General features: G+C 49.9%; 1 protein-coding gene across 2 annotated transcripts in view; it reads right to left on the bottom strand.

Annotated features, from left to right (window-relative positions):
* MTOR (mechanistic target of rapamycin kinase) overlaps positions 1-23099 on the bottom strand; it is a 113146-nt gene that overhangs the window by 12095 nt on the left and 77952 nt on the right. For both annotated transcript variants that reach the window (XM_069078976.1, XM_069078977.1), the window contains exons 35-50: positions 20251-20376; positions 20000-20131; positions 16022-16137; positions 15009-15126; positions 11084-11290; positions 10224-10324; positions 9310-9406; positions 8670-8768; positions 8307-8429; positions 8028-8210; positions 4648-4782; positions 4227-4401; positions 2478-2613; positions 1680-1827; positions 600-722; positions 332-414 (exon numbers count right to left, since the gene is read on the bottom strand). In XM_069078976.1, coding sequence (XP_068935077.1) covers positions 332-414; positions 600-722; positions 1680-1827; positions 2478-2613; positions 4227-4401; positions 4648-4782; positions 8028-8210; positions 8307-8429; positions 8670-8768; positions 9310-9406; positions 10224-10324; positions 11084-11290; positions 15009-15126; positions 16022-16137; positions 20000-20131; positions 20251-20376 — 2102 coding nt within the window. The remainder of the gene's footprint in view (positions 1-331; positions 415-599; positions 723-1679; positions 1828-2477; positions 2614-4226; positions 4402-4647; positions 4783-8027; positions 8211-8306; positions 8430-8669; positions 8769-9309; positions 9407-10223; positions 10325-11083; positions 11291-15008; positions 15127-16021; positions 16138-19999; positions 20132-20250; positions 20377-23099) is intronic.

The raw sequence follows: 23099 nt of genomic DNA, 5'->3' as shown, positions 1-23099 counted from the left end.
AAAATACCCAAGAGTGTCCCTTCATCAGAAGTCCTTAACAGACTCATTAATAAGTCACTCTTCTCACACTTTGAGGATTAAAGCAAAAAATACCATTCCTTACACAAAAATGTTGAGTTAAGGTAGCAAGTAGCAGAGATTTTCTGACTCCAAATCCAGCCTTGGCATATCAGAAAGTACAAAAGGATAATGTGGCAGAAAAGGTCAAATGGAAATACTTATTCATTAATCAGCCACCAAATTTAACCAAAAGGCCAATAGTGATGGTTAGATGGTTAAAACTACAAGGGAAAAAAGAGGACTGGAAGGAAGGAGAATGAAAGTCACTGACCTGTCTCCTAGGCCCAAAATATACCCAACCATCGACATCACTGCTAAAGAACGGGTATAGTTAGTTCTTCGGTCAAACCACACCTAGAATACAGCAGAGAGAGAGAGAGTGACCCCAACTGGCCTCAGGAAGACTCCAGCCAGCGCAGTGCCAAGAGAGGCAGAGCCAGTGCAAACCGCTGAGACACCACAGGCTCATCAAGGCCCTCCTGGGACTGCTGGTCACAGTGAGCCCCAGCCAACGACTGCATGTGGAGATGGAGAGGTACCTCGGAGCTGGGGCTCTTCAGCCAGAGCAGTTTGGCCAGATCGTCCCCGGCGGTGTTATTGACAGCATGCTCAAACACTTCCACCTTCTGCATCAGAGTCAAGTGATCGTAATCTGGAGCCATCTGAAATGAGACATGCCTCGCTCAGCGAAGGGTGGGCGTTTCTGTCACAGTGCCCCAAGGAGACAGGGCAATGACCTGGAGAAGGGCCTGCTAGCCTGAGGGATCACCAGAGAAATGGTGTCCAAAACGAGGCCCTTGCCTGCAGTTTAAGGCCTCCTGGAGCAGAGGCCATCATGCTGACGGGCCCCTCTAAGGCAGTAGCACTTCCTGCCTCCCCGGGCTGGGGGCAATCAGCCCAGCTCCTCCTGTAGGGAGAGCTCCCCTTCAGGCTGCCTTCCTATGGCACCTTGGTCCTCCAAGGGCCCTCTCACAACCTAGTATGGGTTGAAGTCTGAGGCACACTAGACTGTGAGCTCCAGGACAGGAACCATGCCTTTTTAAGATCTTGTATCTTCCAGACTGAGCACTGTGATGAGGTGGACAGAGAGCAGGAAGACCTAGCTTTAGGTCTGTGCCGTTCTGGGCACGTCACTAACCTCTAAGTGCCCCCAGGCAACTCTCTGTGACATAAGTGGCAGAGATGGTGCCAGTCTGCTGTGGCAAAGAGAGGTTCTCACAAGCAGCTCCCTACATTTATGAATCACGGGTCGGGTCCAATACAAAAGGAGATCCTCCAGTGGCCCACATATAACAGTCACCCCATTTCTAGGTCGTTCTGGCTCTGACACTTGTGCCATAACAGTGACCTCAGAGTGAACCAGGGGCAGGAAGGCCCTCTGGAGCAGTCCCACCTAGAGAAACCTGCACCCAGAAAGGAAAGGATGCCATGTCTTCTGCTGCCTCCCACCCAGGACCACCCAGGCTGCGCCTGTCCAAGGGCCCAAGCCTCGAGGAAGGGCCCCCGCCATTCTCCTCCCCCACCCCCACGTCCTCAGGACTGCCAGAAGAGAACCAGTCACCCCCAGCCTTGACTTCTGGGCTTGGAAGTGGGGGGTGGGGGTGGCGTCTGTCTCTTACTCGTAACATGATCCGATGCTCGATGTTGAGAAGGATCTTCTTTTTCTCCCGATAGTCTCGGATGAGTGCGTGCAGCGTGTCACAGTGGGGAACCCAGCCAATCAGGCCTGAGTTGGTGGATAAGGGGATGACGGCGTATCTCTGGATGCTGGAGAGGATGGACACAATGTGAGCAGCCTAAACACATCTTCCTTAAACAAGTTCGTCCCCCTGTGGGGCCAACATAAGTGATCTCTGGCCCCTCCTGCCAGGCAGGCGTCAATGACCAGACCTGGCTGGGGAGGCACAGGCCCACCTTCAAGGCCACCAGGCTGCTGCTTGTGTTCTTAGCTGGAAGTGGGGTGGCACTGAACGGGGCTCCAGAGGGAGTCTCTGGCTATAGTTTCTCATGGTCTGGGTGCTATTAAATTGGAAGCTCAGAGGTGTCACATACATGGTCTGCAGCACCGTGCACCACCCAAACCTGATTAAAATGCGCCTGGGAAGCATTTAGCAAGCAAATAAAATACAACACAACACGGATGATGTCAGTATGTGGCCACCTGAGAACCTGACTCATGATTTTGTTTCTAAACTAGTAACAAATACTGTTCTGCGGTGGACACTCCAAGGGAGAGTGAGGATAATCTAGTGCATTAAAGTCTTTCAGAACATTACTAGACTTGATGTCTTGGCTTCCCATGACCTTTCTGCCAGGTACACAACTTTACCACTTAATTCTCAAAGGAGCTGTGGGAGCACCCTGGATGGTGACTCACTTTCCCCCCACATTTCCTCCTTTCCACCGGCCCCACATACCTGAGATTTTTCCGAAGGGATGTTGGATCATTGGCCAGCAACGTGTTGACGAGGCCAAAGAGCTGCATGACTCTCTCGTCCTGCCTCAGGTCCTCGTGGCCTTTCAGAAGGAACACAAACTCATGCCCATTGCTGCCTGGAAGTGAAGAGGGAGATGAGAGTTCAGGGCAGGGCTTTTCAGGCTATTCTAGGACGTCAAAGGCTCTCCCAGATCACCGACCCCCCCCATCCCTGCCTACCAAATTTAGTTCCCTAGAATGAATGAGAAGCCCACTGGTTTTGGTGACATCCAATGAAGGCATGTTGATTCAAAATAATTTTATTAACTAGAAATTGATACCAGAAATTTTTAAAAGAGATATAGAGACTCATGTTATCAGAGACCAGCCAATGGTGGTAAAGAAGTGATTATACTTTGGGAGCTGGCCATCCAGTTGCATAATGAGGGGACAGACATCTCTGATGACCTAGAACAACAGGGTGGGAAGTGACGTCGAGAATACCACCAAGCCCCATGCCTTCAGGCATGATCACACCTAAGCCGTCTCAGAAAGGTAAAAATCGACCCTGTTTTCCTTTCTTTCTTTCTTTTTTCTGGAGAGAACCTGTGATTTAATTGGTAGAATAAACTCCAGTGGGTAGAGTTCTGGGCCTGGAGTCAGGAAGACTTCAAACCCTGAGCAAGTCACTTCACCCTGTTTGCCTCAGTCTCCCTGTCTGTAAAACGAGCTGGAGAAGGAAATGGTGAACTACCCCAGTACCTTTGCCAAGAAAACCTCAAACAGGGTCACAAAGACTTGGCTATAACTGAAAACTCCAGGGCTGTGAGAGGTCAAGGGTCTTGTGTGCAGAGTTACAGCCAGTCAGGGCATGTCAGAAGCAGGACTCAGGTAGCTTTTCTGGACACAGAGGGAAGCTATCTACCCTACCTGCGGAGCCTCGAGCCTCTAGCTACCTCCAGGGGGAAGATAAGTGTTCATTTGTTGAACCAAGTTCATTGTACAAACCTTATAACCCTTTAAATTAATCTTGCAACATAATTTCCCACAAAAAGAAAGCAGCCCTGAGCAGCTCTGGCCATGTCCAGAAGCATCTCCCAGGCTCACCAATCCTCCCAAAGCCTCCATCTCCAGGAAGCCTTCCCTGTTCCCTCGGGCTGTGACTCTCCTTCCCAGACTGCTCACAGCACTGGCTCTACAGCTCTCTGAGGCTCAGCACAATACTCTGTACACGGCAGGTGCTTAGTAAACACAGAAGCCTTTGCCAGTGTTTGGGGCCTCCTTTCGCTCCCCACCCCCAGCGCCACCATGTGCCCAGTGCCCAGCGCTCAGCCCTTCCCCCTGTGTTGCTAGGACTGACTGCCCACTGCCTCTGAGCTTGGTAGGTTGGAGGACTCAGGTCCCAGGATCAGCAAGGAGTCAGAAATAGAGAGACGGAGTCAAGATCGACCATCCTGACACCAACCTTCCTGGCCCTTGAACACAGCCAGCCAGGACCTGGCACCTGGTCTGCATGGATGCTGCCTGAGGCACTGTTCGAGACCAGTGAACTTTGGAGGAGGGAGCAAACAGCCCCTGAGAGCTGCTCGGGACAACCTGGGGAGAGCCCCTCTGGCCTTCTCCTCCCATTAGCCACTCCAGTTTGGCAAGCCCTGGCAGGGCTGGAGCTCCACTGCCCTAAGGGCCTTGGAGGCCTCAGGGAGAGCAGAAGCTCTGGGGCAGGGCATGACCAGTTGAGGAGGATTCTTACCCATTAACGTCAACTTCCTGGGTCTCTGCTTGGATGTAATGACCTGGAGAGAAGGCGCTATGGACTGAATTCGGATGACGGGCTGGTTGGGGTCGTAGGTGCCTGGCACTGCTAATTCCAGGTCCCGGCACATCAGCAGTTTGGGTGAGACATACTGCAGCTCCAGTGAGGTAAGCTGGGAAGAAGCAGCACAAGGTGTCATTTTCTGTGGCCTGAGAAGAACGCAGATACAGCTGTGGGCATTTCTCCCCTCCCTGCACTAATGCCAGCCATGGATGCTGCCTGTACTTTTCATGGGCTTGGACTGTAAGCGCTTTATAGATGCTTTTTCAACCTTTCTGATGCCCCAGGGTATTTTCAGGGTCCACAGAGATGGGGCAAGGACAGGGATATGGCCCTCGGGGCCTCTGGAGGTCCCTACCTGAGGCAGCTGCTTGGAGATCCGCCTGAACACATGATAGTAGAGGTCCCATGCCTGGGTCAGGTCCTTGACGTTCCCTGACTTCATGTACTTTCGGCACCACTCCTGGGCCTCCATCAAATCTCGGCCATAGGCCTGGGAAGAAAGAAGGGGAAAGAAGCTGGTTCAAGCTGGGGTGCTTTCTAAGCCAACTCATGGCCAGAGCCCCAGAAAAACAGAGCAGTTCTGCTGTGGAGCACGAGAAGGCTTGTTTAATGGGAAGCGAGATGTCCTAGAGGACACCTCAGAGTCAGAGGCCCAGCTCCAAATCCAGGCAAGTCACTGAGTCCCTCTGGGTCTCAGGCTCCTCACTTCTAAATTATGTCACCAAAAACCAGGTCCCCCTTTCCTCGCATCATGGTCATTCTCCTGACAATCTATGGGGCTCTGAAGAGCTCCTGTGGCTCCCGCTGCCTTGAGTAGAGAAAACATACCACGCTGGTGGGCGTCTGGAGCTCTTCATGAGCTGGACCCTGTATCCTTTCAAGCCAATCACCCATCACTCTCCTCCACTAACTCCCAACCAGAGCTAGGGCATGCCGGGCTTTGGCCAAATGGACTTGCTGGCCTCCATCTAGGCCACCCATCTCCTGGCCAGCACTCCAGCTCCCTCTGAGGCTAAGCTCAAGGGTCACCCCTTGAAGTGGCCTTCCCTGACCCCCCGGGGGGAGCTGCCCCTACACCTCACCCTGGCACTGTGGACCATTCTGCAAATGTTTCTTATGTCCGTGCAGCTCCCAGCAGACAGGGACAAGCTTGCTTTTTTCATCCGTATTCCTAACGCCGTTCCCGGCACATAAGAGGGGCCCAATAAATGCTTGCTGACTGAGAGTCTTCTGAAGCACATTTTCACAGTCACTTGGAATTCTCTTTTTGGAATCTGTTCATGTTCTTTGACCGTTTGGCTACCGACAAATTGCTCTCAGTTGTGTTGGTTTTCGTCAGGTTACTCTACAATCGACATTAGGATGACAGATCTGCCAGGAGCCACAAGACCAAAGAAACCCATTTCACTGGTGATTCCGTGAGTCACTGAGGTCATGTGGGAGTCAGGAGCTGCCCCAGCAAGCCACAGCTCTTCCCCAACAGACTGCTTTTGGTTGTCTTCTATCTTCCCTGCTGTTGTTTATACAAAAGCCTAGTTTGATGTAAATAAGACATTCTATTTTTGTCGTTTAGGAGCGCACACACCCCATCTTGTGAAAAGCACCTTCTCTATTTCCCTCTGATTTTATCAAGATGTTCACATCATGAATCCCAGCTGAAGTTTATTGACATAAATGCTGCTTTTTACTAAACTGCTTTCCAGTTTTACCCGTAATTAATTTATTCCATTATTAAAAAAGAAATTTTTTCACAAGTAATTGATGCTTTTGGGTTTATCAGCAGTGGACTTCTGTTTGTTTTTGTTTCCCTCTTTCTGTTCCTGGCACTGACTTTTCTGTTTGTGGAGCCCTCTGGCACTGGTTAAAAGCCGATGGCTGCTGCTCTGAAGTACAGTCTGGCTGCTCCTTCATCTGTTTCTCGCTACTCTGCAGACGTTTTTGTTCTTTCAAATTAATTTCTGCTATGCTTCTGCTTAATTTCACGGAGCCTCCCGTTGGCAACTGGAGGCAGAATTAAGCTGGACGACTTCGACAGCATCGTCAGTTTTGTGATGTCATCCTGGCCCAACCATGAACACTGACTGCCTCTCCCAACTATTTAAGCATCTTTACTGTGTCAAGAGTGCAGTGTGTATGGACCTTGTGCATGGGTCTTGGCAGGCTGACTTTCAGATGTTCGATAACTGTCTTTTGTCATAAGCTTTTCCTGTATCTGCTAAAATAATGATGTTGTTTTTATTGTTTATAAGATAAATGACATTGATAGTTTTTCTAATTCTGAACCACACTATTTCTGGTATGGATCCAACACAGCCACAGTTAATAATTTTCCAGATATATTTCTATAGTCTTTTTTTTTTTATTTTTAAGCAATCGCGGTTAAGTAACTTGCTCAAGGTTACATGGCCAGTTATTTCTGGGTGTGGTGCTAAGTATCTGAGCCCAGATTTGATCCCCAGGTCATCCCGACACTGTGGCTGATGCTCTTACTTGCTGAGCCACCTGGTCGCCCCTAAGCAATTGGGGTTAAGTAACTTGCTCAAGGTTACACGGCCAGGTGTTTCTGGGTGGGTGCTAAGTGTCTGAGCCCGGATTCGATCCCCAGGTCATCCCGACACTGTGGCTGGTGCTCTTACTTGCTGTGCTACCTGGCCACCCCTCTATAGTCTTTTTATGAGGACTTTACATTTTGAGGACATTAAATTCATCAAGGAGGCTGGCCTACAGTTCTACACTTTCTCTCTTCCTGGCTTGCATATCAGGACCATATTTGTCTCATAAAATGAGTCTGGTAGAGGACTTCTAGCTCTGTTGGCCAATAATTTTTGTATGACAGATAACAATTACTCTTTAAATTTCTAGCAGAATTCAGTTGTCAATCCATTTGGTCTGTCTCCATCCCTCTCCCTGGTCAATTCCTCCATAGCTTCTCTAATTCCAATGGCTGTCTTTGTGATTTCTACTTCTTGTTAGCTTGGGTAGTTTCTATTTTTGCAGAGATACATTTTACCTGAATTTGGAGTTTTACTGGCCTAAAGCTTCTTCTGATAATGATCTCTATTTCCTCTATGTTTGCAGTGGCTTCACCTTGTTAATATTTCATGTTCCTTTCTTTTTCTCCTAGAGAGTATAATGATTTATATGGCTGCTCAGTTTTCTTGATTTAGCAATATGCTTTATTTTCAGTCTTACAGTTTTGGGGCCCTAGTACTTTTGTACATTACCTACTTCACAGGATGGTTGTGAGGATGGCCTTAGGCAAACCATAAAATACAAGGGAAATGTGAACTATTACGAGAGCCGTCGAGAGGCTGTAGAGCTCCTTTCTAGCCAAGGCACTGATGCATTCTGACTCAGACTGTTGAGGAGGCAAGACTTCCCTAAAGATTGTCAGAGGCACAACATAACCTCAAAGGCCTCATAAGAGCCCCTGGTATTAGAGTCTGGGGAGGGTGAGGACCTAAGGCTGGAAGAGACCGACTTGTCCAAGGCCCTCACTCTGAAGATGAGGACAGACGAGAAGTCATGGTACACACTAGAATTCACAATAGGTCCCATGGGGTCCCCCCTGGGGTGGGTCCAGGTCCAGTGTTCCAGCTGTCTTCCTTCCACTTCTCTTATGGTTCAGCATTCTTAGCGACCTTTGCCTAAGGGCGTGTTGATAAAACAGGCCTCCCAGGTGAGGGAGGATGGGAAGGGCTCAGGCTTGTTCATTTCCTGCTCCTGTGTCCCTACCTGATTGAAGGAGGTTTCTTTCAGGGTCTGGGGTCCCCGCTCCATCATCGCGTGCAGGGGTTCCAGCACCTCAAACATCCCTTTCACGTTCCTCTCCCCGAAGTACAAACGAGAAGCTTCCTCCAGACCTTCGTGCCACATCTCATGCCAGAGGATGGCCACTCGGATCAGCTCCTCACTCACCTGCAAAGAGCAAGGAGAAGTGAGCCCGGGCACTGGGCTGGGTCGGGCACCAGAGGGCACCCCGAGCCTTTCCCTGAGGAAAGCCTCAGGACTCACCATCATGGCCTGCTGGACCAGGGTGTTGCTGTGTTCACACATGTTCTTCAGGATTTTGTTGGCTGCGTTGTGGCGGGCTGTGGTGGTGGACTTGGAGGCCACAGTCAGTGGGTAAATCAGAGCCTGAAACAAAGCAGAAGGGCAGTGGGTGCACGTGCCCAAGATGCAGCCATCATGGCTTATGTGGGGGCACTAAGCTGGTTCAGCTAAGCTATTGGGGAGATCCCCTCTCCCTGGGGAGGGATGCTCTTGGCTAGAGTAGCAGTGACCGCCTCTCTCCTGACCACCCTAAGCCCTCCTCCTAAGGCAAAATTACCAAGGATGGGGCACATTAAAAAAGACCCACCTGAAGCCCCCACGTACCTGGGGATGATATCTACCGATGTCCGTGAGCAGCTGGTGAATAAGGCGTCCCACCAAGGGTCGAGGAGTATCGATTCTTGCAATGAGCTGCGGGATGACCTGGGATTCAACAGCAGACACAGAAGCAGGATAGTCACCCTTTTGGGTAGGGAGTAGTGACTGTAGTTTGTTTGGCTCGACATGGCCAAGTCCTTCTGAGGTGCCCACTGTCGTGTAAAGGCAACCCTGGGCTTATGGAGGCTGCTCCTAGCATGCCAAAAGCTTGGTGTTGGTAGGCAACAGCAGCTGTTGGAGGGCCAGACTTGCTGGATGGCACGAGGTTCATACCTCGCTCAGGCACAGGGCGAGGAGCTGTGCAGTCACAGCAAACACACAAGGAGGGGCTGAGGTCACTGGTGAGGAGAGTGACCCCATCTACAAAGTCATGGGTCCCCAAAGAAATCGTGTGAAACAAGTCAGCATTTTCCCTGGCCCAACAGCTTCCTGGGAAAGAACTCCCTAAAACTCAGAACTAGCTTCTAATGGGTGAAGACTTTGTGTTTCCTTCCCTGATGGGCAAGTGAGCTCCCAGGTCCTGCATAAGGCTTGATATCAGATGTGACACAATTCCAAGAGAAGACAGTAATCAGCCCAGCCTCACCTGTAACCAGGTATCGATCTGGATGGCTTTCACCCCTTCCACGAGAGCTTCATTTACATCTGGCCAGTGCCCATAGTCAAACCACAAGGTTAGGACTCTGGAGAAGGAAAATGAGGAGATGATAAGGGACGTCCCTACCCCATTCTTGACGTGGATATTGGGGGAAGGGGAGCCCTACTGATCCACAGCAATGGCTCTCAGACGCTGTCAGACTGCTGGACTGCTCCAGGAGGGCAAGAGGCCCTATGGACCCACTCCTGCCCTCATTTCTCCATGGGCAGAATAAGAACCCCATGTCAAATGAATGGCAATGATGGCTGCTGTTCCTGATTAAACACCAATGAGGAACATGATCCATCCATTACCCGCAGATCACCCCAAAGACCCCAGCAGGTGCCCTCCTCAGATACATGTACTAAGAGATAAGCCCAGGGATAAATCAGCTAGTGGACTTTCCCACTCGATGGCTCTAAGCAAGGAGGGGCAGGGAATCCACTGGGGCTTGGAGAGAATAGGAGAACCGACTTGCTATGGTTAAAAATCCCAGATTAGAGGCGGGAGCCGTCCCAATCATGTGCAGGCCCCAGACTAGTTTTCTCTTGTTACCCAGTGCTCTCAACAGCTCATGGGCCCAGAAGGAAGGGGTTTCAGAAACACTGTCACTCCCCCTGGGCCCCCTCTGCTCATCCACCCAGGGGGGTCTGGGGTGTGCTCCAAGGGTCCTTCCTTCACTTCTCCACTAGGACACAGAGCTGACTACATATCACAGGTCAACTCTGTGTGTTCAAAGGCATGTCAGAGGGAGACTGTGTGCATGAATCCTGTGAGAGTGAGCAGAGCGGGCGAGGTGCCCAGATGATGCCGTTCTCTCAGCCAAGCTGGGCTTTACATTCTCTCTTCTCGTGGCTGGGTACCTGAGGGTGTCCTGAAGGTTGTTGCCCCGGGACAGAGAGATGGAGCGGAAGAAACCCTGCACAGCAGGCACTGTATACATCAGGAGCGTCTTGGACAGATCCTGCTGGAACACACAGGTGTTAGCGACATTTGAGGCTAAGAGAAATCCCCCACAACTGGGAGGCTGGAGGGGGTGAAACTTAGGGACACGTTGTTCTGAGGGTCTGCCAGCTGCCCCCAGTGTGGTCTGAAGTGAGATCAGGAGACGCAGAGGAGCAGGAGTGTGAGTCATGCCAGACTACATTCTCTGAGCGGAACTGCAGACACGAGCCCACCCACACAGGCAGGTGCATTCAGACAATACGCTCATTCACTCAGGATGGAGTTCGAGGAATTGGTTTTTCAGCTCTAGGGCTGGGCCTCAGTCAGCAGCCCCTGCCATGCGGTAGCCCCCACCCATGGATACATTCTGGTTGATGACCAGATCTTGAATCACCAACATGCTCTGGGACCTCTTTCTGCACAGGTGAGGGGACAGGGCTGTCTTAGAACACGTGTGCCTGTACACATGTGTAGCCTGGTGACCTTTCCCCATCACACCCACTCAGACGCACCTCAGTGACCACCTTCTGCACAGGTGAGGGGACAGGGATGTCTTAGAACACATGTGCCTGCACATGTGCATGCACGCACACATGTGTAGCCTGGTGACCTTTCCCCATCACACCCAACCAGACGCATCTCAGTGACCTTCTTCTGCACAGGGGAGGGGACGGGGCTGTCTTAGAACATGTGTGCCTGCACACAAACATGCACATGTGCACACATGCACACACGTGTAGCCTGGTGACTTCTCCCCAGCACACCCACCCAGACGCACCTCGGTGACCTTCTTCTGCACAGGGGAGGGGACAGGGCTGTTGTCGGCACTCTCAGCCTCGCTCTCACTGTTGCTGCCCTCTGTGTGGGCGCTCGTGACGCTGGCCCCGCTGGCGTGACGGAGTTTCTTTTTCTCATCTCGGGCCTGGTTCTGGTGCTTATAGTGCAGCACAGCTTCAAAGTTCATGACTGCCCAGGCGTGCCAGGCCTGTGGGGAGGAGACTGTACATAGGTACAGAGCCCTGATATGGGACGGTGGGAGGCAATGCCGGTTTTCAAGGATTGAGGTCTCTGAATCTAGAGGGACCTCAGATGCCGCTTTGTCTCATGCCTGATCCAACATCCTTTCTATCACACCCCAGACAAACAGCGAGCCAGCTTCTGCTTCCTGGTGGCTTCCACTGCTCACAGGCCTTTCTGCAGCTTCACCTCATTGCTCGGAGCTCAGCCCTTGAACAAGTCTGCCTATTCTCCTGCCCGCTGCTCAGACAGCACGTTTAAGGCAGGCAGCGCTACCATGGACAGAGGTGACAGAGAGCTCCTCCATGTCTGGCTGCCCAAGTTCAGAAGCATGTTGATAAGGAGGAGAAAGTCCAGAGGAGGGAACCTAGGACGGCGAAGGGCCTTGGTTCACACCATAGGATTGTGGATGGGAATATGGAAAAGAGAAACTTCAGGGAGGCCTCACAGCTGTTCTCAGGTGTGGGAAAGGCTCCCTTGCAGGAGGGATTGGATTTGTTGGGTTTGGCCTTGGAGGGCAGGACCAGGAGCTGCAGTGACAGTTACAAAGCACCTCGAACTCTCAGAGAGCAGGACAGGCTGCTTAGGAGGTGATGGTATTTCAGAAGAGACCAGTATGGTATGTCAGAATGGGGAGTCCTCTTGGATAAGGGCTGGATTAGTTGACCCCCCCAAGAAGGTCCTTCTAACCCTGAATGCTGATTCCTAAGTCTTTGTTTTTCTAGGCTAACTATACCTGGGTCCTCCACCTGAACCTCACGTGGCATGGTATCCCATTCTTTACCAGCCTAGTTTATTCCAGGGCTCTTACTGCCCTCCCTATAATGTAGCACTCCAAACCAAATATAGTGGGGTCTATAGATGCCTCCAGATTCAGAGTCCAACAGGACCATCTCCCCCCACACTTTGGACACAATGCATTTTTCTTTTGACCGCCATGTCACAGTGATGACTCATATTGAGCTTGCAGGCCCCTAAGAATCCTGTTTTTTTTTTTTTTGCACAGACCACTGTTTAGCCAGGACTAGATCCTAAGGCTCAAAACAATCTACTTTATTTTGAAACTGATCAACCTTTAGTTTTTCTCTGGTTGAAAATCTTTCTTAAATTTTTCGTTTTCCTGCTTGACTCCAGGATGGTCAATATAATTTAGTCTTTCTTTCACTATTCCGTGCATGCAATTCCTGTGTCTAAATAAATCTTTCCATCTCTCTCTACCTGCTAGAACTCTTTTCTAATGTCTGAGGCCTGGGCCCGATATGACCTGACTTGCCACCCACTGTGGGAAATGACCTCTCCTCTTTCTGGACCCACCTGTCTTACCTCCTGGACAGTGACATCTTCAGTCACACTCATCTCAGTGTCCTTGTGCTTTCTGAACTACAGTTTGATGGCTTGTGTGCAGTAGCTGCTTAACAAATGCTAACGAACAGCATTTCTTTGTTAACTGAAAATGGGCTCATTCATTATCATACAATGCTATGGATGAGGATGGTGTGGGATGCTGGGATGGACCTGGGACCCCAAGGAAATCACCAGTGAACCCTAGCCTTGATTTTGGTTTGTTTTCTTAGGCTCTCTGGTTATACTTAGCCAGAACCCACAACTCTGAGCAATGGCAGAGCTGCTGTTTTATACTGGTGGTGGGGCCTTCCTTATTGGGTGTGCCCTATGCCAGGGAGAGCACAGATGGCCCGGTCCCAGAACCCTGGATCTAGAGCTGCAGAGGGGAGCTGGGAGGGCAGCAAGTTCAAGCCTCTCAGTTCACAGAGGAGGAAGCTGGGCCCCAGGGAAGTGAAGGGCCTCCTCAAGGTCACACAGGCGTGTCAAGAGGGAGGACCTGCATCCAGGCCTTTTGACTCCTGTGCTGGTGATTTTCCCACGTCCCATGCAGCCTCCCAGAAAGGTGTGGGTATGTCTGTCTGTGCTGAGCCTGGCATGTCCAAGCTGGGCCAGCAGGCTTTTCAGTGACTCTGTGGCCTCTGAAGCACCCCTTGCTTATTTCAATTTGCCTAATACATCAGTACATGTACAGCAGTAAACCTTCCTGGGTTTCTCTGTGTTTGTGATGTTCACTTTTTCTTATCTGGCACAGTAATAGCTGTTACATTCCAGTACCACAACCCCACTGAGGGGCATCTATTTTATTCCTGTATCTTTGCTACTCCCCAGGGGGCTTTTATAAATATTTGGGTGTACAGGGAGCCTTTTTTTGTGATTTCCTTATATTTTATATCGTACCAGAATCTCTAGGGTCAGAGAGTAGGGGCATTTTACTTGCAAAATTCCAAACTGCTTTCCAGAGTCCCTGGATTCAATCGCAGCTCCACCAACAAAGCAGGAGTGTGCCCATCTTTCCACAATGCCTCCAATACTTACTACTCCCACCTTTTGTCATCTTTACCCGTTTCCTGGGTATGAGAGGAAACCTTAGGGTTGTTTTGATTTGCATTTCTCCTATTATTAGTGATGTGGAGCATTCTTTCATGTAGTTACTAATAACGTGTAATCCTTTTGAGAATTGTTCATGTCCTTTGACCACTTCAGTGAAGCAGGTTTTGCACAAAGAGTGTTATTTTCATAGATTTCAGACCCACAAGGGATCTCAGAGACCATCTATTCCAACCCCCACATTTTACATGAGGAAATCTGGGCCCTCTGAGGGGAAGTGCAGCGCCTTGCTAATCAGTGGCAAAGCTGCGGCTTGAGCCTAAATCACCAGGCTATGGTACCCAACCACAAAGCACTAGCAGAAAGCACGTACCTAGATTTGTTTTTGCCTGTACTGGGAAAGAGGAATTTCCCAGATGAGGGAACTCCCTACAGCAATGTTGGTCAGCACCTTAGTGACTTAAGAGAACTGACTGGGCCCCTGAGAGATTGTAGACTTGCCTAGGGTCACCCAGTCAGGATACAGTGGAGGTGGAACATGAACCCAAGTCATCCTAACTCCAAGACTAATCCTCCTCACATGTTAAGGATGGGGAAATATTAACACACTAAGTGCATTTCGTCAGCATTTTGCTACCACATTAAAAGTCTACAAAGTGCTCAACAGATCTGCTCCTGGCACCACAAGGTCTGGGATGAGGCAGCCTTGCCTAAAGAGATTCCTAAAGAAGAAACTGGTGTCTTACTAATGAACATGCTGCTGAGAACCAGCTCTTCATTACTGAATAACATCTTTCATATGTTTCCTAAATCTTATTTATTTTTTTGAGACATTTCCTATGAGCTAACAGGATGCTTTTCAGAATCTTCCAACATAAACAGAGAACATTAACTTCTAGGGTGGAACACAAGGTAGGACTGAAATATCCAAGATTAGGGGGAGAGAAGAGTTGGCCTGCAGGAAGCTGAGGTCCTTGGGGTTCACTCTGGATCCCATGAGGAGAACAGGCAGCCAAAAATGACTGCTCTCTTCCTCCCCCAGTTAGGTCCTTCCTGCCACCCACGTATGATCTAGCTCAAGTGACCCCAGGGAGCAAACAGAACCCAGAAGGGCGGTCATCTCTTGTGAACTCACTAACACAGTGACCTGTGGTCAGGAGTCCCCTCCTCCAGCTCTATCAGTGGCCAGCTGAGATGACTGCAGAAGGCCAGCTATCACAGGCCTCTCCCCAGGACACATGCAGGCACCTCTGAGGCCTCCCCCAGGGCCTCTGCTGCCCTCTGAGCCAGGTTACCTTGTACCAGCTGCGGTCGTGCTCCGTGGACGCACTGTAGTACTGCAGGACCTTGGGGATGGTGCTTTCATTGATGCCCTGGAGATTCAGTTGCCACTCGCCCAGCTTCAAGAAGCACCTAGCCAAGCCAAGACACACCACAGAGGGATTTCTTTGTCAGCACAAGAGGTGCAGGCTCAGGAATGGGGCAAGTTCTTTCTCTAAAGGGCTGAGGTCCTTATGGCGATGCACAAACCAGCAGGGTCACCTCTTACTTTCTAGAGAAGGAAACAAGCCCAGAGGCCACCCAACTGGTGACATGACCTAGAATGGGAACTGAGGTCTCCAGGCTCCAGGCTGGCAGGCTGGAACTCCCCAGGACTTTTGGGGTGTCTAGAAAACATGGGGGTGAAACAGAGGCTTAGGGAGGGGGCTTTGGGTCAATGATCCCTTCCCTCTCCTTCAGAGAGCACAAGATGCCTAGAAGCTGATGAGAACCGGCCATATAGAAAAAGATTTTCTGCTGATGGGGTCTAAGAGAAATTATGTCTAGAGTCACCCTTCTTTTCCTCTGTTTCTTCTTTATTCTGAGCACCAAGGCTGAGGGCAGGCTAGGCATCTACAGAGGTTCAAGTCAACTGGCCATGGGGCAGGTTCAAGGGTTATAGGGCCTTGGAGGCCCCCCAAGGGGAAGCACTTCTCTTCATTTTACAAATGAGGAACCAAGACCCAGAGAGGTCACAAAGCACTAAAAGGTTGAGGTGGGATTCAATCCCACAGCCAAGCTCTAAATCCAGGGGTCCTCCCTTTGCACCACAGGGGAGCATGTACTGTGACTGAATGGGCCCCACCAGAGAAAAGAAACTGAGGGCCTAGAGCTACAGGGGGTTGTTGTGGGCCTGCCTGATGGGTAGTGCTCCAGCTGGGGGGAGAGGGTGGATGGGGTGACAGACCCGGAGGGCTCTGGCTATAGCAGCAGCCTGTCATGCTCTGCACCCAGCACCAGGGGAACGGGGGAAAGAGCAGCAACGTACCGGGCCATGAGCTTGTGGAGCTCGTGCTTGCGCTGCTGGTCCTCGGCGGCGATGGCGTGCTGGGCCTGCTGCTGTGCGGTCTGCACAAAGTGCTGCATATGCTGAAAGGCGTCAATCTGGAACAAAGCAGAGCGTCAGAGCGACAACAGCACGGGGGGGAGGGGGGCACCTCTGAGGCTGCGTACCCGCTCTGTGCCTCCCTCCCAGGTTCAGGGTTCTGCACAGGGAATCCAGTGGCCAGTTTGACAACTCAGCAAAGTCCCTGTGCCCACTACGACAGTGCGCTGGCTCAGTCTGGGAAAGGGCATGCACACAACAGTTTGTGCTGTGCCAGCTCAGCACGTGACGAGGGAAGGAAGGGCAGATGGAAATGGGGGTGGGCCTGCAGGATCTCTGGGCTTTTTCACAAGATCGGACTGTCCTAAATGTCCAAGCAGGGATGTGAAAAACAGGTCAAACTGGGCTTGCTTGAAGAGGAAACGAGGCAGGTGAAGTCTCTCCTTGTAGAGGCAGTCACTAAGCTTGTGAGATGGTAAAGGAAAGGAAGGACGAGCTAAGGAGATGTCCAACAGTGTTAGGACTGGGGGCCAAGAAGCAAAGAGCTTTGATATTTCTTAAGACATGGTGACCTCAACCCCAAAGCCCAAAGTGAGGCATGAAGACAACTAAGGCCAAAGTGTATCTAACTATGTTGGCTTTTGGAGCCGGCGGGGGGGTGAGGGAGTAAGAGAAGGGAGGAAAGGAGAGGAGAGGTGAGCGGTAGGTGCCTCGCCTAGAGAAAGGCCTAGGAATGCTGTCAGAGACAGAAGGGACTTGATGAGGTTGTCTGGCCAAGCTTCATGCTTCTAGACAAATAAATTGCTAAACTACCCATGACAATGTATGTTAAAACACTCATGACAGATGGTGTCTATTCCATTTTGAAAGATCTCCAGAGGCTAAGATGAACAGAACGTGCAAGGGTGGAACACACAAAGGGAGAAAGCATAATCCAAATTCACTGATATGGAGGGGCAGTGGTAACAATTCTGGGCAAAAGTGGGGAGATTTCTGATAGAAACCATTTATGCCTCCTTTGGAGAAGGGAGGAAAAAACCACCCACTGAGATAAAGACAATCATGAGCTCCATCATCATCATTACGTGGCCAAGCTGTTTGTATTTTTTTTCTGTAAAAAATGGCTCCCAAAGAAGTCTTTAAGGAGGCTAAGACCCGAGATCTCTTAGCCAGAAATAACTTGTGGTTGTTTTGGGGGATGAGGAGCTGGGGAAGTCAACCTCAATGACTTTCCAACATGATGAATTAATTCATATCAACAAACAGTGTTTTAACCCAGATCCGGAACAGCATGGCAGGCAGCGAAGCCAAACACGGGATGGAGCCACAACACACGCGTTAACAAAACACCTGTCTTCAAGAGGGGAAATAATCACTTAGCATAGGCACCTGCTTACAGGTAGGCAGCAGGATTTTGAAAAGAGAACTGTATTAATATCCCAGGTCTGTGCCAGGACTTTAAAGAGAGCATTCTGGGGAAAGCTGCAATGCCAGGGGTTGGTGGTCAAAGGAGATACTGTTTATTTGTAAAGTGTTTAGCACAGGGTCTGGCACAGGCAGCTGCTAGGCAAATGCTAATTAGCATTATTCTTATTATTAGAATGAAGAGTCAGCACAGGATAATTGAAAACCTGGGAGCAGGGATAGATTTCTAAGTATGTGTGTGGGGGGCCGTACGGTTCAGGGAGAGGTCTTTGACTCCAGGTGCATTTCCCAGCCGAGAAGATCCTTCTGCCTTTCACCACCTGCCAAGGTGTTCAGTGAAGAACAGATGGCCGAGGATCCCCCTGGCAGGGGCAAGGAGGAGATCAGATCTCTTCCTTCCCAGAACACAGAGGCTAGCTACTGTACCCCAGAAGAGGGGCTAGCCCCAGCAAAGCACGGGAATCTGTTCTCATGGGATTCCTTAAGGGACCAAGATTATCTGTACCTAAAGCAAGTACAGCGGAATAAAGTCAGGTACTGTAACAACTTGGGAGGTAAGACAGTACTTTCTGTCAAGGAATGGCCAATGTTCAATTGACAGTTTCCTCTTTCCAAGGTCTCTGTGAAGCAGGATGAGGGTGGGGAGAGATGGGCACAGCTGGAGAAGTTTACACTTTGGAGCAAGCTGGGTAGAGCATTCCTTTTTCCTCCTTTTCTGGGTAAAGATGGTGCTGTTCAGGTCAGGCTCAGCAAGTCTGCAGTGTGAGTGTAGCATGGGTGGGGAATAAAAAGCACACAGGCCAGGCTCTGAGGAACTGGGATTATTTGGGGCGCATTTTGCCTCTCAGCTTCTTTGAGTCTCAATTTCTTCATCTCCATGGAATAATAACACCAGACCCAGCTATTGATGGGGAGGTTATAAGGATCAAGTGAGACCATGTGTGGCAAAGTACTCTGAACACCGTACGCTGGTATACAAATAGAAGTGATCAGTAGCTCTGGCTGCACAAAGCTCATGAAGGTTGCCACAATAGGCAATGTGGCCTTTCTAGGCCCAAAGCTTTAAACCCAAGCACCAGGAGTTTTAAATAGGCTTCCTGATTTTTAATCTGGGTGGTTTAAACTTTTCTTGGGGTAAGCCCAGAACTTAGGCTCACCTTCCCGAGCTGCACTATATGGTAGTGGTCACATTCCTGAAAGGTTACCCAGAAATCCCATGGTTAAATCTGGGCAGGAAACCAGACTGCGTTCATGTCTACACTGGCCAAAATGGGCCCTTCTGTTTTTTTTTCCATTTGGTTGGAGGGAGATCAGACTGTACATCACAAATCCGTGGGCTGGCAAACTCAGCAGAAGTGAGAAAAAACACCAGCACCTCTCAAAAAGCAACCTCAACAAAGTTCTCCCTCTGTGGAGAGAGAAGCTTGGGTCACTGGCAGATGAAAATCTCAGGAGAAGACCAAGGGGCTGGGGTCCAAGACTAGTGGTTAACACTCTGGGTGGCCTTCTACGGAAGATTGAGACAGCCCCCCACAAAGCTGAATCTCCACCCAAACAGATCAGCAGGGACATCCAGAAGTGCCTCATCCCCATGCTGAAGAAGAAAAAGGTCTGCAGTAAAACGTGGTCCCTAGTCCCACGCCTTACTGCTGATCCCCACCCCTTTCTCTGCCATGGGTAATCACAGTGGAGAGGGGAGGGGTGTGGTGGTGGTGGCATCAGTCTCCCTCCTCTTGATCGAGAAAATGGCCAAAGCAGGTGCCAGTTTTGGCCAGTTCAATCTGAATTACTCATTGGTCAGGTTCCAGGGGAAAGACTGGTCTCACATGGGGCCACTTATTTTTGTTAACGTGATCATGGGTCTAGTGTGATTTTAAAAAACAAACCAGGGGCAGCCCCATTTCCAAAGGGCTTCTCTTTAAAGGGAACAGGAGGAATGTGACCCTGGCTCCCAAAAAGACTTTCCCCCTGGTTCTGGCATCACTACACCCTGGGTGTTGTTGCTTGTGAATTCCAGTTTGATGATAGAAAAAAAGAGAACGGTGAAATCCTGAACAAACTCAATGGGTCTTGGGAAGGTCTCCAGGAGACAGCTTCAGAGCCTGTGCTTTTCCAAATAGATAATTGGAACATCTAGCCACCTCATTTGCTCAGAAGGAGCAAGGACTGGGCTTTCTCTGTGACTTCCCACACCCTGGACGTGCAAGCAGCATCGCTGGAAAGCCTATGGAGTGTGGATGGCTTCTTCAGACACGTATGCCAACATGCAACTACCTAACTATCACAGGACAACTTCTGATGGAGAGAGGTGATGAGGAGTAGTTCAGGTGGAAATGTTCAAAGGGCAGAGATTGGGGCCCTGCTCTGTGAACACTGACCCACGCCCGTGGGGAGCGAAGCCAGACCTATGAAATCACAGATGGTTCCAATGATCAAAACCGGTCAGGGGACTTCAGGGACCAGGTAGGGGGAGGGAAGGCCGAGGAGGATACAGACCTTTCGTGCACTCTTCCACATGTGCTTCATGTAGGCATAAGTCACCTGAGGGTGAACAGTTGGCAAAGGATGGTCTAGCTGTCGAGAGGGGTCAACTCCCAGGAGCAACACTAAAGTCTTATGAGCAAGTGCCTTAAAAATAGGAGGAAGAGAGCAGGTTACAAGGCAGTCTGGAATAAGAGCGCCATGTGCTCTTCCCCAGCCCCCCGACACCAGCCTTGCTGGGGAGCAGCTGGGCAGAGGGTACTCACCAATCTTCCACTCTTGCCACATAAACTTGCGTACTTAAGCCAAGTCCTCATGTCCTCATGGGGGTTGACAACAAGAGACCGTACCATGAGGATTCTCTGCCAGTCTTCTACGATCCGCTGGCAGCCCTGAGTGATGGCAGGTTTAGAAGAATGAATTAGCTTCTATCCAGGATCTCACATTAATATTCTACCCTGCCCTTCTGCCTTCAATCCCCGAATAATAAAGAAAATCCTTTATTAAATAGATTTCATTTTGTTACCTTCAGTTTTCTCAGTCTTATAAGACTGAACAAGCACATATCTAGTAATTCCCTTCTTGTGTGCTGTAGAAAAATGACTCTACAGTGCTGAAATACACACACGTGCACATGCATACCCCCCCCATTGAAATTCAAGAGAAGGAAAAATGCCAGCTTCATGGACACATGCAAACTGTTTTACCATTTGAAAAGGAAAATAAAATCCCATTAAGGAGGCTAAATTCTTTTCATCACTTGGATCACACAATCAACAAGCATTTATGAACGGCCTACTATGATCTGCCAGGCCAGGTTTTGTGTTAATCACTGGAGATAAAGTACCAGAAATGTGAAACAAACCCTATTTGCAGGGAATTCACATTCCCCCAGGGGAGAAAATCAGCACGTGCATAGGGATAAATACATGAATACATGTGAGTAGTCAAACACAAGAGTCAGGCAGAGGCGGCTCTCATCAGCTGGGGGAGAAGGGAATCAGTAAAAGCCTCACAGAGAAGTGAGGCCTAAGCCGCTTCTACAGGCGGAGAGGCTGTTCATGAGGTGGTGGTGATGGTGATGTATGGCGGGCATTCCAGGTCTAGGGATGGCCACAGCAAAAGCATGGAGAAAGGAGATCTGAGTGTCATGCGGGGCCAGCTTGTAAAGGGCTTGAAAAGCTCAACAGAGGAGTTTTCTGCTTTATCCTCAAGGCACTGAGTTGACTGAGTGGGGAGGGAGGGGTCACATGGTCATATCTCTGGTGTCAGCGTTTAGGATGAACTGGAGATGGGAAGATCAACTGGGAGGCTGTTGCCATAATCTAGGTGAAAGGTGATGGGGGACTGAACTGAGGCGGTAGATATGGGGGAAGAAGCATTTATTAAGTGCCTGCTGTGTGCCAGGGACACAGCCCTTTAAGCTGAGGAGGGGAGAGAGGTGTAGGAAACTTGAAGGGGAAAAAGGAGGTTTAGAACAGCATCTGTGGGGAATGAGATAGGGAATCAATTGGGGAGGAATCAAAGGACTGCCTTGGTGCCCGAGTGGGCTATAATGATCTGGGAATATATTCAGTCAGCACGGCTGGGAGTGGAGGAGATGGAATGTTTCAGGATGGAGTGTGTCACAAAATGAGTGGAGACAGGACAAGGGCATGATGAACTCAAGGACAGAGGGGGTAGTGTGGAGCTGAAATGGCTAACCATTAAGGTAGAGACTGGAAAGAGCAGACAGGCTGGTGGCGGGGTCATGGCTTTGAAGCCACTAAGTCTAGCCCTCTCATTTCACACTTGACAAAATGGAAGCCAAGAGACATTAAGTGACTTTGCTGGCCAGCATCAGAGGCGTGCTCCGGTCCTGACTCCGAGTCCCTATCCAGGGGCTCTGCCCTCTCCTGCTGGGGACAGGATGATCAATGACCGAACAGTCACAATTATCAGAAGAGTAATGACATGAGCAGAAGAGCTGCATCTTAGGTCTGCTTGGTGATAGGACCCCTGGGGTCTCCAGGTCCTCCTCTGGAGAATGAGGAAACAGGAGCTGATGGTCTTTAGAATTTAGTCCAGAATTCCATGAATTCCTCAGCTTTGGACTTCAAAAACCAGAGCCCTAAATGGCAGCTCCCTGGCCACAACAGCTCCTTCTATTTCCATAGCATCCCATCAACGAAAGCCACATTTTCATACCATATGCCATGCTTTATTTTGGGGCCTGGGTCACAGTGTCCTTCCAATCCAAGAAGTACAAAAACAACAATGGTTTATAAAGTCAGAAAAACAGAAAGTACAAAGAGTGAGTTGTTTGTTGTTATTGAAACCCACTTTTGTCAGTTTCTCCCAGATGCTAAAATAATTTGGCCCCTTCTAATGATGGCTTAGGGAAACCATGCTGGATTGAGCCTCCTGGAGAAAGGCATGAGCTCCACCCAGGACTGGCCCAGTGCTCTAACTCCCGAGTCTGTCCTGGGACAAAACTCTGTTTATTATACCATGAGGAAAATCATCAGATTTCTGATTTGGACACTGTAGCACCCCAATCATTAGTGGCACTTAAAAGTGAGGGTGCATGTAAGTCAGAAAGGAAATATTTGCTTCATGGAACCTTTTTTCCAGTGTTCAAAAACTTTCCACCAAAACATTCAGCAGGCATTTCATAATTACTAATAAAACGCTATAAAAAATGTAAAAGAACTGTATGTGCTTTTTTTCAGGACCATAAACAGTTGTATTCATGGATGTCTCCTTGCCCAGGGCTGCCCTCCCTTTCCAGTGGAATGTGCTGGGAAGCCTGCTCAGAGTCAGGCAGCTCCGGCCAGTTTATTGCGTGGCCCAGAGAGCATGGAGCCACCTCTGGTCAGCACTCTGCGGACACAATGGGAATGAGTAGCAGGAGAGAACCTCGGGGGGGGTGGGTGACAAGCCCAGGGCACGCTCAGTTCCTGAAGAAGGTAAGAGGCTTCAGGAGGTAAATGTTTCTATCTTTGTATGTCTACCCTTAGCCAAGCAATGGAAGGATTTTTTGTCATCAAGGGACCTGCCTTGAAATGTGTAAATGAGGGAATTCAGGGAACTTGACTTGGCTGCCTGTGCTCATTCGGATGGTCTAAGTGATGCA

The sequence above is a fragment of the Petaurus breviceps genome, unplaced genomic scaffold (assembly GCF_028583685.1).
Source record: "Petaurus breviceps papuanus isolate PSGF00001 unplaced genomic scaffold, PetGlider_PUasm1.0 91041, whole genome shotgun sequence".
Taxonomy (NCBI): Eukaryota; Metazoa; Chordata; class Mammalia; order Diprotodontia; family Petauridae; genus Petaurus; species Petaurus breviceps.
Note: the sequence above shows the minus strand (reverse complement) of the source record. Positions and strands in the feature narration are given on the sequence as shown.